Source organism: Pteronotus mesoamericanus, unplaced genomic scaffold (genome assembly GCF_021234165.1).
Source record: "Pteronotus mesoamericanus isolate MK-2021 breed Mesoamerican mustached bat unplaced genomic scaffold, CSHL_Meso_final scaffold_54, whole genome shotgun sequence".
In the NCBI taxonomy this organism is placed as follows: Eukaryota; Metazoa; Chordata; class Mammalia; order Chiroptera; family Mormoopidae; genus Pteronotus; species Pteronotus mesoamericanus.
Window position 1 is genome coordinate 58,198,888 of NW_026555321.1, and position 17,180 is coordinate 58,216,067.

Genomic DNA, 17,180 nt, shown 5'->3' on the forward strand with positions numbered 1-17,180 from the left:
CGAGAGTGGTCTGCTGACACTTGAGGAGAGACGGGATGGAGGTTTTGGGGAGAAAACTGAGAGTGGCTAGTGGGATTCCATGCTGACTGTTCCCCCATATGGCAGCAGCCATCTTGCTCAATCAGAGGTCACTCCCCCTGAGTGGCAGCAGCATGAGAGGACCCAAAAACACTGCCTCCAGGAGGGACTCCACCCTACCCTGCACTGTGTAAGCTGGCCTGCTGAGTGCAGAGTGACTAGATTAACAGATGAAGGGGACAGCCACAGAGAGTAGATTCCTGGAAGTCTTAAACAGACTGCATAAGGTCAGAAAGGGACAACATGTGACATCATCAGGAGCAGATACAGAAAGTAAAAACAGTGGTCTCCTACCACAGAAGTTCACACCACAAAGTCAGAAAATCAAGACAGATCAATCTAAGAAGCAGAAGCAAAGAGCAAGAGTCTTACAAATAATGACAAGACAAAGAAACACCCCCCAGTCAAAGGGAAATGAGGAATCCCCACAAAGAGAACTAAATGTAATAGAGGCAAGTAAAATATCAGATATAGAGTTCAAAACAATGGTTCTAAGGAAGATCAATGAGCTCAGTGAGCTCAGAGAGAATTACAAAAAACTACAGGGAAACTATGAGGAACTTGCTGCAAACTATATCAGCATGAAAAAGGACATAGAAACTATCAATAAGAGGCAAGAGGAAATGAGGAATATAGTTTCTGAATTGAAGAACACAGTAGAAGGAGTCCAAAGCAGGCCCGATGAAGCAGAGGATCGAATCAGCAAGCTGGAGGACAAGGTAGAAAAAAGCTCCCAGAAAGTAAGAAAATGGAAAAAGATTCAAAAAAGCACAAAGAGACACTTAGGGGAATGCAGAACAACCTGAAATGTAATAATATCCATATATTAGGGATACTAGAAGGGGAAGAAGATGAGGAATGAATAGAAAACCTGTTTGAAAAAGTCATGATGGAAAACTTCCTTAATTGGAGGAGAGAGAAAGTCACAAAAGTCCGGGAAGCACACAGGGTCCCTTTCAAGAGGAACCCAATGAGTCCCACTCCAAGACACATCATCATTGAAGTGGTAAATATCAAAGACAAAGAGCGTATCCTAAAGGCAGCAAAGGAGAAAGTGGTAGTAACATATAAGGGAGCCCCGATACAGCTAGTAGCTGACTTCTCAACAGAAACACTGTAAGCCATAAGGGAGTGGCAAGAACTATTCCAAGTAATGAAAAACAAAGACCTGCAACCAAGACTGCTCTACCCAGCAAGGCTCTCAATTAAAATGGAGGGTGAAATAAGGAGCTTCCCAGACAAAAGAAGTCTAAAAGAATACACCTCCACCAAACCAGCACTGCGAATTATGCTAAAGGGACTGCTTTAAGTTGAAGAAAAAGAATCTATGAATACCCAGTTCCTTTCACAATTGCCAATACTGATATTACCAATATTTTAAATACATATTAATCAGATTGTGACAATGATGGGTTATTTTAATTGTTCCTTTATTATATGTTGAAACTAAATCTGTTTTAGTATATTTCTTGCCTATTTCTATTCTTTTTAAAAAGCTTTAAATGATTTTTTTGTATTCTTTATCCATTTTTTTATTAAAGGTCTGTACAATTTTTTTCCTCTACAAAAACCCCATTATTAACCCTTTTTTTAGTTGTGTGGCAAATACTTTTCCATTCTGTTACTTGTCCTTTAACTTTTTTTATATGTATATTACTGTATAGTCTTAAATGTTTAATACAGTCATATTATCATTATTTTACTTTATAGCTTCCGGGTTTGAATATTTCTTTTTTTTTCATTTCCTGAGTAATATTTACTTTTTAAATACATTTGTCTCTGCCTTCCCCCCCCCCCTTTCCCTTGCCCCCTTCCACCTTGAATATTTCTTAGAGTAAGAAAAATAGTAGTTTGTATTTTCTCCTAAAATTCCTTAGATTTTACATATTGATTTTTAACTGACCTGAATATTTCTTGAATAATGTGTGAAATAGGGCTCTATATTTGTTTTATTTCAAGTAATATTGGTCCATGCACCTTATTTGTTGAATAAGCCTTATTTTCCCCATTGATTTGAAATATCAATTTAATCATATATTATATTGTTAGGCAGATATATGTTTGTTTCTAGAATGCTCATTTTATTTCATTGATCTACTTCATTATTTCTGTGCTTGTGCTATGTTGTTTTAATTGCTGAGATTTAATAATGGATTTAAATTTTTTAATATTTTATAATTAACTTTGACATTTAAAAATAAATAAAATAAATCTGCATTTATAAAAAGAAAGAAAGAAGAAAGAAAGAAAAAAAGAAAGAAAGGCGGAACTCCTACCTTTTGTGACAACATGGATGGAACTGGATAATGCTATGCTAAGTGAAATAAGCCAGTTAGTGAAAGACAAATATCATATGATCTTGCCCATAAGTGGAATCTATTCAACAAAATAAACTAATGAACAAAATAAACCACAGGTATGGAAAGATGAAGCTGCCTGAAAGTGACCAGAGGGGATGGGGAAAGAGGACAATGGTGGAAAGAAGGTGAAGGAACTAGACAGATAATATGTATGAATGACCCATGGACATAGACAACAGAGTGGGGATGACTGTGGGAGCAGGGGGTGGGGTGGGATGGGTGGAGGGGGGCAAAGAGGGAAAATTGAGACAACTGTAATAGAATAAACATGATTTAAAAATTAAAAAATGAAATATAGAAAAGCAAACAAATAAAAAAAAAATCTTTTCATTTACCAAGCACATGTTTACTTAATGGCAAAATTTGGTGACATAAAAATTAAGCCAAATTCTCTTTCTCGATATTTTAGATGGTATAGTAATACATTCTCAATGTTCATGAATTTTAGATATCCAGATTTATTTTCTCTATAATATAGTTTAATAAGTTATAGGTGGCTTATTCCTAACTTTCATATATTTCTACCAAGATTATTAACTTAAACTTTAAAAAATCTTTTGAAAATAAGTTTTAGACTTGCAGAAAACTTATAAAAATAATAGTAGATGGTACAGAGAATTCCCATAGGCTCTTCATGCACAAATTCTCAAATATTAACATTTTGCTACAGTAACTTTCTCTCTCTCAATAAATTCTCTTTTTTCATAATACTTTAAGAAAATTGCGGACATGGTGTTCATCTACCCCCTAAACATTTTAGTGTGATTTTCTTTAAAAATAATATATTCTCTTACACAATTACAAGAAAATTATCAAATGCAAGAAATTAACATTGATATAATTTGTTATCTAATCTTTTGACCTAATTCTTGTTTGTCCAATATTCTATTAAAAATAAAAGTCTGGTCCAGAAGTCAACCTAGAATTACATGTTGCATTTGGTTATCATGTATTTTTAATCTTTCTTTGTCTGAAATTCAGTTTTTCTTTGCCTTTTATTGCTTTGATATTTTTTTCAAGAGTACATGGAAGATATTTTGTAAAATGTTCCTGAATTTGGGAATATCTAATGTTCCCTCATGATTTCTTTCAGGTTACACATTTTTGGAAGGCATGCCACAGAAGTGAGGTTATGTTCCTCTCAGTGCAGCATAGATATTTACTTAATCAAGCTTAAGTCCTAGAACTGAAGAAAGTGTTTTCTTTTGTGTTTTTTATTCTTGCTTTTAAATTAATTGTAAAATAAAAGAATAAAAAAGAAATGCCAGCATTAAGACCTATTGTAAGTTTTTTTAAGGTAAAAGATATCAAAAATATTCTAATGAGGAAAGTTTAGGAAAAGTTCAAATTTGTCATATACTTCTCTTTGCCTCCTGTTCTTACAAAGCCTGCTATTATCAGACAGGTGCACAAGCCCCCAGTGAATGTTTGCACCTGGCCAGAGAGATAAGCTTGTCTTGTGAGCTTCAAAGGGAGAACAACTCTTCTTGTGCACTGAATATTCTTTCCATATTAAAAGGGCCATGCAAACTAATTTTGAAATATCTCTACAGCCCCCAAATCTCCTGGAGTGCTTGCCAACATTTGAGCTATTTAAAAGCACTTATGATGCACTTTTCCTTAAACTATACTTAGGTAGCATAGCCTTAGTTTTTAAGGAATTATTGTTTTTCTTATACAAAACAAACTTTGGCAATCTGTACTTTGGTTAATATGCTGTGTTTGCATTGTCTTCCCTTATCTAGCCAATCAAAAATCCCCCAACAGGGAAGAAATATGTCAGATGCCCTTGTAATTGTCTCCTCATTTGTAAGGACACATCTCGGCGAATAGGCTGTCCGAGACCCAACTGGTAAGAGATGAAGACCATTCATTCATTCATTCATTCACTCATTCATTCCATTCAACAAGTATTTATTAAAGGATCATATGTGCCAGGCATTATTCTAGACAAAGTCTTTGTTCTCATAGTAATTAAAGAACCTAGATTATTTTTCTTTGCTAAAGGAATGATATACTTAGTGTGAAATTAATGGTCACAAGTATTTGTAAGATATAATATTCCTGAATGAGCAATGGTAGCTTTCTTGATATTATATACATACTTAATGCATTGAAATAAATCAGTTACTTATTAAACTTATTTAAAAATAACTAATTAGCTTGCCTTTGACATAGTTCCTCTTAATTTAGAAGTGTTTTCTGTTTTAATCATCATTGTGTACCTGCCATGTGCTGCATTAATTTCTAATGAGCATAATCTGTACAATAAATTTTGGTTTTATTTGCACATGCCAAATGCCACCATGGATCTGCCCAGATTGTAGGATACCAAGACCCTGACTGTTTTTTTTTCTGTGGTTTCTGGCTTTTGGACCAGTACATAAATCATTTGCAACCCTGCCTGAAAGAAAAGGAGCTCTTCCACTTTCTTTTCTGTCCAACTCTGACAAAGTAGATGTCAAGGAATGTGGCTGTGACTCAGCACATGGATACCTTCATTGCACACACTATTGGTTGATGTAGAATATTTTATTTTATTTAGTCTTCTACCAAACTCAAGTTGTCTTCCTAAATAGGGAATAAGAACTATTTTCTGATTTGAACTTATAAGAACTTGCAAATGGCAGTTAAATGGTTCCCAAGTTGTTGTTTTTGTTTGTTTGTTTTATATAGTGGCTATTGGTACTTTCTGTGATTTTTGGCTCCAAAGCTAAATACTTAATTCACTTAATTTTTACAACAATTACTATAACCTATTTTCAATGCTGTATTTTGTGTCTTTGGCTATACATTGCAGGTTTTTCCCATCCCATTGGTGGGATAATGAAGTTGTTTCCTTTCTCTTTCCACAGCAGACGCATAATTAATCTTGGCCCAGTAATGCTTATTTCTGAAGAACAACCAGCTCAACCTGCATTGCCAATCCAGTCAGAAGGTACAAGGGTCGTGTGTGGACACTGTGGAAACACATTCCTGGTAAGTAGTCAGACATTTGTTACAGTGACTTCCATCTGTAAGTGGTGATCATGACCACGTGAGCAGTGGCTCATGGTGTAATAGTTTTGTCCAGGGTAAACTGATCAAAAGACTAAAATGGAGCCTTTATAAAAGAGACAGTAAATCAGGGTACAGCTAGAATATACTGCATCTTCTGTGAATTAGATAAAAGGTGTATCCACTGCTTGGTTCGTTTGTAAAAAGGGGCCTTTCTGGGTAGGGTAAAGGAGAGAAACAGCACTAGGTCCCCTTGGCCTAACCAGTGACAGAGTGTCACCCCACCCTCACTTCCTCAGTGGTGCACAAAGTACAGGTTTATAGATTCAGGAAAAAACTCTTACTATAACGTATCAAAATTTTTCTTATTTAAAAGATAAACTTGGGATATATGGAATTAACTATTTGTAATTAGATAAACCACTGGGTAAAAATTTAGAAGGTATATAATTTGATATGAGCAAAATTTGAATTCTTATCTTATTACTTTTGCCCTTAACCCTAAGTTTCATTTTTAAAAGTTAATTTCATACTGACTTACCCTGTCAGGAAGGGTGAAAACAGGCTTTCTTTTGTTATTCAGCCTTCATAGGAGACAAAATATTCCCTAGGAACTTTAAGGAAACCTACCTGAGGGCAGGCATGGGCAGAGTTCTGTAGATTGCAATGTCCTTATAAACAAAACCTGTCACCAGCAGATGAGTGAGCTTAAGAAAGTATAGATGATTAGCCCTTTTTCCTTCCAATTTTTATTTTGGTAATTTGTGAACACAATTTCAAATGTAAAATAGGACTATAAAGCTTTATTGGAAGATGGTGGTCATCTCTATTTAACTCACCCCTGCTACCTCCCCACAAAACCTTCATCTCTTCAGCTCTGCTGACATTAACTTCCATGTGTTTAAATTGTTTGCTTATCCTTTTTCCCTTTTTAAAGGTTTTATTTATTTAATTTATTTTTAGAAAGGGGAAGGGAGGGAGAAAGAGAGGGGAAAACATCGATGTGTAGTTGCATCTCAAACATCCCTTATCGGGGACCTAGGCATGTTCCCTGCACTGGGAATAGAACCGGCGACTATTTGGTTCGCAGGCCAGCACTCAATCCACTGAGCCACACCAGCCAGGACTTATCGTTTTCCTTTGTGATTAAACAATTTTAGATAGTACCTATTACCTTGTAAAATGCAGATTGAGGACTTAGCACTCATGCCACCCTGCCCTACTCATCTCTTTTTCTCTTTCCATACTCCCAGTAGAGCTATAATATTTTATTCAAGTAATAATTAGTGTTTCCATTTCTTACAATTAAGTAATCTATGCTCACAGCTGAGTCAAGTAATATACTACATATCTCTCCTTTATGGCTTTTAAATTTTTCTTGAATTGTTAATAATTTTCCCTCCCCATCTTGAATTTAATTTTGTATATACAAATCATTAATTCTTCTCGTATTCTTTCACAGCACTATAAAATTTCTGTCAATATAGTCAGGAAACTGTTATTTCAGCTTGCTGCCTCACAGCTGCCATCCTTGGACTTCCCTTCATGTTGTCCTTGGAATTCCTTGTACTATTTCCCACTTGGGATCCCTGAGTTTATTCCCTCAAGTGGTGTACATCCTGTCTTAGCTTTCTGAGAAAAGATAAAAGATAAATTTGAGCTCTTTTACCTCTTTAACAGTTTTTAATCTAATCTCACATTCACTTTATGATTTATTCAAATTTAGAATTATAGGTTGACCATTGTTTCCTCTCAAACATTTTAAGGATTTGCACTGCTGCTGGGAAATTCAACTGCTATACTGACTCCTGATTCTTCCTATAGTGACCCTTTTTCCTCTTTATAGTCCCCTTTCCTCTTTTATTTTGTCCATGGCTCTGAAATTACACTCAAATGTGCTTTTGGGGTATGTGTGAAAACTCACTGAATTCCCAGTAATTTCTACCAGTCCACTGGTTCTTTTTGTTCCCTTTTTCTAAGACTCTTTGTGACGAATCACCTCGACTGACTGACTCACTGAATTTCTCTCTCCCTCACTCCAAGCCTCTCAAACATTTCCTTTTCCTTTTGACTTCTTTTTTTACTTACTTATCTAACTTATTTATTAACATGCATGGGTTTCCTTGGGTTCTCTGATTATCTTTCCTTTTTTTAAAGAGCATTTTCTTTTCTTAAAAATTATTTATTTCTTTTTCTTGAAATTTTTCACACACATTTCTCTCTGTTTACTGTCCACCAGTCTCCCTGCCTCCCCCACCCCCAACCCCCTCCCCGCCCATCCCTCCCCACTTTGGCTTCGTCCATGTGACCTTCACACCTGTTCTTTGATCTGACCCTTCCCCTTCCCCTCCCTGCTACCCTTCTCTTCCCATCCTTCCCTCCCCGTCATTTTTTTCTTTCTTTCATTTGTTGCTTGTCATATTTCCCTTTCCTGCTTGCTTTCCTGATTAGGTTCCACTTAAGGGTGAGATCACATGGTATTTGTCTTTCACTGCCTGGCTTATTTCACTTAGCATAATGCTCTCGAGTTCCATCCATGCTGGAGTGAAGGGTAATACCTCTATCTTTCTTTCTGCTGCATAGGATTCCATTGTGTACATGTACCAGAGTTTCTGGATCCACTGATTTACTGCTGGGCACGTAGGTAGCTTCCAGCACTTGGCTATTGTAAATTCTGTTACTATGAACATTGGAGTGCATAGTTTCTTCTGAATTGGTATTTTGGGATTCTTAGGGTATAGACCCAGCAGGGGAATCACTGGGTCAAAAGGCAGTTCCATTTTTAGCTTTCAGAGGAAATCGCAAACTATTTTCCAAATGGCTTCACTCTGCATTCCCACCAACAGCGTACTAGGACTCCCTTATCTCCACAACCTTGCTAGCACCTATTTGTTGATTTATTTACGATGGCAATTCTGACTGAGGTGAAGTAGTATCTCATTGTGGTTTTAATTTGCATTTCTCTGATGGCTAGTGATGATGAGCATCCTTTTGTATGTCTCTGGGCCCTGTGTAATGTCCTCTTTGGAGAAGTGTTGGTTGAGGTCCTTTGCGCATTTTTCAACTGGATTGTTCTCTTCCTGGAGTGGAGTTGTATGAGTTCTTTATGTATTTTGGAGACCAAACCCCTGTCTGAGGTATCATTGGCAAATATATTTTCCCATATGGTTGGTTCCCTTTTCATTTTGATGATTTATTTTAACCATACAGAGGCTTCTTATTTTGATGAAGTCCATTTGTTTATTCTCACCATTATGTCCCTTGCTCTAGGGGATTGATTTATCGGTGAAAATATTGCTGCATGGGATATCTGAGACTTGCCTGCCCATGTTCTCCTCTAAGACTTTTATGGTGTCGTGGCTTCCATTTAAGGCTTTACCCATCTCGAGTTTATTTTTGTGTACGGGGTAAGTTGGTGGTCAAACTTCAATTTTTTGCAAGCAGCTGGCCAGCTCTCCCAACACCATCTGTTGAAGAGGCTATTTTTACTCCATTTTATGTTTCTGTCCCCTTTATCAAATAGTAATTGACCAAAGAGTCATGGGTTTATTTCTGGGCTCTCCATTCTGTTCCATTGATCTATGTGTCTGTTCTTATGCCAGTACCAGACTGTTTTGATTACAGTGGCCTTGTAGTATAGCTTGATGTCAGGTAATGTGATCCCTCCTCCTTTGTTTTTCTTTCTCAAAATTGCTGCAGCTATTTGGGGTCATTAATGGTACCATATAAATATTTTAAATGTTTGTTCTATGTCTGTGAAATACATCATTGGTATTTTAATAGGGATTGCGTTGAATCTATAAATTGCTTTGTGTAGTATGGACATTTTGATGATGTTAATTCTTCCAAAGAACATGGTATGTGCTTCCATTTATTCCTGTCTTCCTTAATGTCTTTCTTCAGTGTTGTCTAGTTTTCTGTGTACAGGTCTTTTGCTTCCTTGGATAAGTTTATTCCTACGTACTTTATTTTTTTTATGCCATAGAAAAGGGGATTCTTTACCCTGACTTCTGCTTCTGATAATTCATTTTTGCGGTATAAAAATGCCTTCGATTTCTAAATATTGACTTTGTATCCTGCTGTTTGCCAAAATCACTTATTAAAAGAAGTAGTTTTTTTGTGGATTCTATGGGGTTTTGCATGTATACTATCATGTCATCTGCAAACAATGATAGTTGTACTTCCTCCTTTCCAATTTGGGTGCCTTTTATTTCTTCTTCTTGTCTGATCGCGGTGGCTAGGACTTCCAATACTATGTTGAATAGAAGTGGTGAAAGCAGACATCCTTGTCTTGTTCCTGATCTTAGAGGGAAAGTTTTCAGTTTTTGAATATTGAGCATGATGTTGGCTGTAGGTTTTTCATATGTGGCCATTATTATGTTGAGGTATGGACCCCCTTTACTGCCACTCTGCTGAGTGTTTTTATCATAAATGGACCCTATACCTTATCAAATGCTTTTTCTGCATCTATTGATACGATCATGTGGTTTTTGTCTTTCCCAGTGCTTATGTGATGAATTATGATTATTGACTTGCAAATATTGAAGCATCCTTACATCCCTGGGATGAATCCCACTTGATCATGGTGGACAATCTTCTTAATGTATTCCTGGATGCAGTTGCCAATATTTTGTTGGAGATTTTAGTGTCTATGATCAGCAATACTTGCCCGTAGTTTTCTTTCTTGATTGTGTCTTTATCTGGTTTGGGGATTAGGATGATGCTGGTCTCATAAAAAGACTATGGGAATCCTCCCTATTCTTGGATTTTTTTAGAATAGTCTGAGAAGGACAAGGGTTAGCTCTTCCTGAAATGTTTTGTAAAATTCTCCCGTTAAACCATCCAATCCAGAGCTTTTTTGTGCTGGGAATTTTTTGATGACTGTTGCAATTTCCCCAGCTGGTCTATGACTGTTTAGGCTTTCTGCTTCTTCTTCACTCAGTGTTGGAAAGTTATATTTTTCTAGAAATTTGTCCATTTCATCAAGGTTTTCAAAATTCACGGCATATCATTTTTCATAGTAATTTCTTACGATCCTTTGTATTTCTCTGGTATCAGTTATTATTTCTCCTCTTTCATTTCTGATATTATTTATTTGGGTCTTCTCCCTCTTTTTCTTGATTTGTATGCTTAAAGGCTTGTCGATTTTGTTTATCTTTTCAAAGAACCACCTCCTGGATTGATTGATCCTTTGAATTGTTCTTTTAGTCTCTATGCCATTCAGTTCTGCTCTGATCTTGATTCTTTCCTTCCTTCTACTTGCTCTAGGCTTTGTTGGTTGTTGTTTTACCCTTCTAGAACTTGGAGGCTTAGGTCGTTTATTTAAAAAGTTTCTATATTTTTTAGGTAGGCCTATATTGCTATGAACTTCCCTCTCAGGACAGCCTTTGCTGTGTCTCATAGGTTTTGGACTGTTGTGTGTTCATTTTCATTTGTTTCCAGATCTTTTTGAGTTCTTTGAGCTCATTATGACTCATTCATTGTTTAACAGCATGCTAGTCAGTCCCCATGAGTTGGATTGTTTTTGAGTTTTTTCCTTCAGGTTCGTTTCTGGTTTCAAGCCCTTGTGGTCTGAGAAAATCTTTGTTATGGTTTCGATTTTCCTGAAAATGCTGAGGCTTGTGTTGTGTCCTATCGTGTGGTCTATCTTTGAAAATGTTCCTTGTCCTTTTGAAAAGAATGTGTATTTTGCTTGTTTGGGATGAAAGGTTCTATATATATCAGTTAAGTCCATTTGATCGAATGCATCGTTCAATTCCACAATATCCTTGTTGATGTTTTGTTTGGAAGATCTGTCCCTTTTTGACAGTGGGGTGTTAACATCCCCTACTATCAGTGTGTTGCTGTCTACATCTTTCTTGAAGTCCTCCAAGATTTTCCTTATATACTTGGGTGCTCCTAAGTTGGGTGCATATATGTTTACAATGTTAATGTGTTCCTGATGGATTCTTCCTTTGAGTATTATGAAGTGTCCTTCTGGGTCTCTTTTTTATGACCTTTGTTTTGAAATCTATTTTGTCTGATATAAGTATTGCTGTCCCTGTTTTTTTCCTTGTCCATTTGCTTTGGGTGGTTTTCCCATCCCTTTACTCTCAGTGTGTGCAGGTCCTTTGTTCTGAGGTGGGTCTCTTGCGGGCAGCATATGTATGCTCATGTATTCTTGTCCATTCAGCTATCCAATGTCTTTCGACTGGGGCATTTAATCCATTTACATTTAAAGTTATTATTGATAGGTACTTACTCCTTTTTTCCTTTGTACCCGTGATCCTCTCTTTCTCACTCTTTTTCTTCATCTTCTTAAAGTAGTCCCTTCAGCATATCATGTAGTGCAGGTTTGGTGGAGGTGTATTCTTTTAGCCTTCTTTTGTCTGGGAAACTCCTTGCTTCACCTTCCGTTTTAATTGAGAGCCTTGCTGGGTATAGTCGTCTTGGCTGCAGGCCCTTGCTTGTCATTACTTGGAATATTTCTTGCCATTCCCTTCTGGCTTGTAGGGGTGCTTCTGTTGAGAAGTCAGATGCTATCTGGATCGGGGCTTCTTTGTAGATTACTACCTGTTTCTCCCTTGCTGCACTTAGGATTCTCTCTTTGTCTTTGTTATTTGCCATTTTAATGATGATGTGTCTTGAAGTGGGCTTCATTGGGTTCCCCTTGAATGGGACGCTCTGTGCTTCCTGGACTTGCATGACTTTTTCTCTCCTCCATTTAGGGAATTTTTCCGTCATTACTTTTTCAAACAGGTTCTCTATCCCTCGTACCTCTTCTCCTTCTGGTATCCTTATTATATGGATATTATTATGTTTCAGGTTGTCCTGCATTTCCCTAAATGCCTCTTCGTGCTTTTTTGAGTCTTTTTTCATTTCCTTGCTACTTCTGGGTGCTTTTCTCTACATTGTCCTCCAGCTCATTGATTCGATCCTCTTCTTCATTGAGCGTGCTTTGTATTCCTTCTACTGCGCTCTTCAGTTCAGAAATTGTTATTCTTCATTTCCTCCTGCCTCTTATGGACTGTTTCTGTGTTTTCTTTCATGCTTATATAATTTGCAAAAAGTTTCTCATAGGTTCCCTGTAGTTTTTGGTAATTCTCTTTGATCTACTGAGGTCACTGAGCTTCCTTAGAACTGTTGTATTGAACTCAGTATCTGACAGTTTACTTGCCTCTATTTCATTTAGTTCTATCTCCGGGTTTCCTCCTGTCTGAGGTTTTAAGGTTCCTTTCTCAGTATTGTTCAGTTGTTTTCCAGGTGATTTCTCCACAATTTAGTTGTAATTCCAGATTGGTCCTGGGGGGAGTTCAGTGTGACTTCCACTCATTCCTCCACTATCTTGAAGTCCTTCTTTTCTATATACTTTCTTGTAAAATATATATTTCCTTTATAGTGTTGGGAGAATTCCTTTAAGCATCCTAGCAGTTTTAGCATCAAAACAACTTATCTTTTATTAAAAGTAATTTTGTTTAGGACTTCAGGTCACTCATTTCTTTTTTCATAACTTTTCATTTCTAGGTAATTCAACTCTCTGCTGTTCAGGTATCTTAAGAAGTTTCTTTATATTCATGCAGGGGTAGCTGAAAACTATATATACCTTTATTCTTCTGTAAAATTTTCAGAGCCATGTCCCTCAAAACATAATGGCTAGATGATCCCCACAAAATGGTTTGGAGGTTAAAAAATGTTTTTACATACTACGTTAAAACTCCCTCCTGGGTATTAGCAATAATGCATGCTAAAAGTACCAAATAATGCACCTTTAAAACTTTTTTTTGAGTAATTTTTTTTATACATGCAAATCCCAATGACCGTGGAACTCTTTACCCACATACCTATTATTGTTCTATAAAATGAGTATTCTACTGAATGTCCTCTGGAAAACACAATTTAGCTTTTCTAAACATTACCGATTATTCTAGCTAGGCTGTGGAATAAATAGTGTGAATTCCTCGTAAATTTAACTTCAGTGTTATAACACTGATGTAATAAAAAATTTGAGTATCTGATCCATTGTATTGTTCTTTTATCTTAGTCCATGAGGATAATTCTCTTTTGAGTCGTAGTATTCCAATAAATATTCTCCTATGTGACCTTTTTAAAGTACCATGAAAATCTGTAATAGACTGGTTTTCCTCCTTTCATTAACTTTAGAGGACTCATAGCTAAAATTTAGTTTCATTTTTAGAACTGCAAAAGATTAAATATTATGCATACTTATATTCTTATGTACTGCATATTTTTTCTGCTCTTTTTTTCACTCTCCCTGATTTTTTTATATTTTATTTTCAATGCTATTGAACTTTGTGGCTTGTCTCAATTGTTTTTGGCCTTTGAAAGTCAAGGGGAAAACAAGGTAGAGAATAAGCAAATCAATTAGCCTAATAGTTAAAAGCTTGAAGGGCAATGAACTTACTACAAAGGATATGACTATTCATGATCAGTATAATAATAAAAATAAGGCAAAGTTGTCAAGCCAGAATTAGGAACTTTGCAGTCTGTTCATTCTTTATACACTCAGCATCTCTTATTTATCTCAGACTCTCAAAGGTAATAGTCATACTATAGATATATATACTGCATTCCCTTAATCACCAAACACTTTGTTTTCTAGGAATTTTTAAATCAATTTCAAATACCATATATTAATCCAAAACACCCTTTCCTGTTTAAAAAAATACAGTTTCTAATCATAATAATTGTGCTAACATGCTAATGCGATTCACTTGCCTGCACTGATATTTTAAAAAGATTTTATTTATTTATTTTTAGAGAGAGTGGAAGGGAAGGAAAAAGAGAGGGAGAGAAACATGACTGTGTGGTTGCCTCTCATGCACCCTGCAACCCAGGCATGTGCACTGATTGGGAAGCGACCCTTTGGTTTTTAGGCCCACACTCAATCCACTGAGCTATACCAACCAGGGCTGGCTGATTATTAAGTAATAAAGAGCCAGTTTTGGAAATTAGCCTTTGGCTTGCATATTACTTCAGTGACTTTCTTCTAGGAGGAAAATATCTAAATGCATAAATTTTTTTTTAAGTAATAAAAATCATGTCACAGACTAACTTCACGATCTGGATCATTCTCTAAAATTCACTACCAGGTGATTTAAAAAAATTAAATATAAACTTTTTAAATAGTTGTCTTTGATTGTTATTCTTCAGTCCCTTATCTACCCTATTATCAGTACATATAGTTAATTCTGCCTCTAATTCTTTACGCTATTCATGACCATGATCACAACATTTCTGAATGATAAAAATCAAATTTCTCTTGTGCTTCCCCAGGCTTGCTCCCATGCATTCCACTCTGTGTATAGAATCCATACATGCAGAATTAATTGTAAATCCATACAAAGCATTCTACTGCTCTTAGGATGATGTCACTTCCTCTAGGCTAGGCACTTCTATGTGTGCACTAAGAATACTCTATTTCATATAATTCTTGTTTTAATTGTCTTTTTCCTCCTATTAGATTAGAAAAACCAATGAGAGCAAGGACTGTGTTTTCATCTCTCCCCAGCACTTAGCCATATGCCTGAACTCTCTCAATACATATTTTTGAGCCAATTTAAGAAGCAGAAGTTAAAGACAAAATCTCACAAATGATGTGAGGAATAAGAAATGCCCACTAGCTGAAGGGAAAGGAGGAAACCCGGAGATAGAACTAAATGAAATAGAGGCAAGTAAACTGTCAGATACTGAGTTCAATACAACAGTTCTAAGGAAGCTCAGTGACCTCAGTAGATCAAAGAGAATTACCAAAAACTACAGGGAACCTATGAGAAACTTTTTGCAAATTATATAAGCATGAAAGAAAACACAGAAACAGTCCATAAGAGGCAGGAGGAAATGAAGAATAACAATTTCTGAACTGAAGAGCGCAGTAGAAGGAATACAAAGCACGCTCAATGAAGAAGAGGATCGAATCAATGAGCTGGAGGACAATGTAGAGAAAAGCACCCAGAAGTAGCAAGGAAATGAAAAAAGACTCAAAAAAGCACGAAGAGGCATTTAGGGAAATGCAGGACAACCTGAAACATAATAATATCCATATAATAAGGATACCAGAAGGAGAAGAGGTACGAGGGATAGAGAACCTGTTTGAAAAAGTAATGACGGAAAAATTCCCTAAATGGAGGAGAGAAAAAGTCATGCAAGTCCAGGAAGCACAGAGCGTCCCATTCAAGGGGAACCCAATGAAGCCCCACTTCAAGACACATCATCATTAAAATGGCAAATAACAAAGACAAAGAGAGAATCCTAAGTGCAGCAAGGGAGAAACAGGTAGTAATCTACAAAGAAGCCCCGATCCAGATAGCATCTGACTTCTCAACAGAAGCACCCCTACAAGCCAGAAGGGAATGGCAAGAAATATTCCAAGTAATGACAAGCAAGGGCCTGCAGCCAAGACGACTATACCCAGCAAGGCTCTCAATTAAAACGGAAGGTGAAGCAAGGAGTTTCCCAGACAAAAGAAGGCTAAAAGAATACACCTCCACCAAACCTGCACTACATGATATGCTGAAGGGACTACTTTAAGAAGATGAAGAAAAAGAGTGAGAAAGAGAGGATCACGGGTACAAAGGAAAAAAGGAGTAAGTACCTATCAATAATAACTTTAAATGTAAATGGATTAAATGCCCCAGTCGAAAGACATTGGATAGCTGAATGGACAAGAATACATGAGCATACATATGCTGCCCGCAAGAGACCCACCTCAGAACAAAGGACCTGCACACACTGAGAGTAAAGGGATGGGAAAACCACCCAAAGCAAATGGACAAGGAAAAAAACAGGGACAGCAATACTTATATCAGACAAAATAGATTTCAAAACAAAGGTCATAAAAAAGAGACCCAGAAGGACACTTCATAATACTCAAAGGAAGAATCCATCAGGAACACATTAACATTGTAAACATATATGCACCCAACTTAGGAGCACCCAAGTATATAAGGAAAATCTTGGAGGACTTCAAGAAAGATGTAGACAGCAACACACTGATAGTAGGGGATGTTAACACCCCACTGTCAAAAAGGGACAGATCTTCCAAACAAAACATCAACAAGGATATTGTGGAATTGAACGATGCATTCGATCAAATGGACTTAACTGATATATATAGAACCTTTCATCCCAAACAAGCAAAATACACATTCTTTTCAAAAGGACAAGGAACATTTTCAAAGATAGACCACACGATAGGACACAACACAAGCCTCAGCATTTTCAGGAAAATCGAAACCATAACAAAGATTTTCTCAGACCACAAGGGCTTGAAACCAGAAACGAACCTGAAGGAAAAAACTCAAAAACAATCCAACTCATGGGGACTGACTAGCATGCTGTTAAACAATGAATGAGTCATAATGAGCTCAAAGAACTCAAAAAGATCTGGAAACAAATGAAAATGAACACACAACAGTCCAAAACCTATGAGACACAGCAAAGGCTGTCCTGAGAGGGAAGTTCATAGCAATATAGGCCTACCTAAAAAATATAGAAACTTTTTAAATAAACGACCTAAGCCTCCAAGTTCTAGAAGGGTAAAACAACAACCAACAAAGCCTAGAGCAAGTAGAAGGAAGGAAAGAATCAAGATCAGAGCAGAACTGAATGGCATAGAGACTAAAAGAACAATTCAAAGGATCAATCAATCCAGGAGGTGGTTCTTTGAAAAGATAAACAAAATCGACAAGCCTTTAAGCATACAAATCAAGAAAAAGAGGGAGAAGACCCAAATAAATAATATCAGAA

The 17,180-nt window shown here is 36.5% G+C and overlaps 1 protein-coding gene across 2 annotated transcripts in view; it reads left to right on the forward strand.

The window, feature by feature from the left end:
* The window catches only part of PIP4P2 (phosphatidylinositol-4,5-bisphosphate 4-phosphatase 2), a 48,553-nt gene that overhangs the window by 18,992 nt on the left and 12,381 nt on the right, over positions 1-17,180 (forward strand). For both annotated transcript variants that reach the window (XM_054595691.1, XM_054595692.1), the window contains exons 3-4: positions 4,184-4,290; positions 5,294-5,417. In XM_054595691.1, the coding sequence (XP_054451666.1) occupies positions 4,184-4,290; positions 5,294-5,417 (231 nt within the window). The remainder of the gene's footprint in view (positions 1-4,183; positions 4,291-5,293; positions 5,418-17,180) is intronic.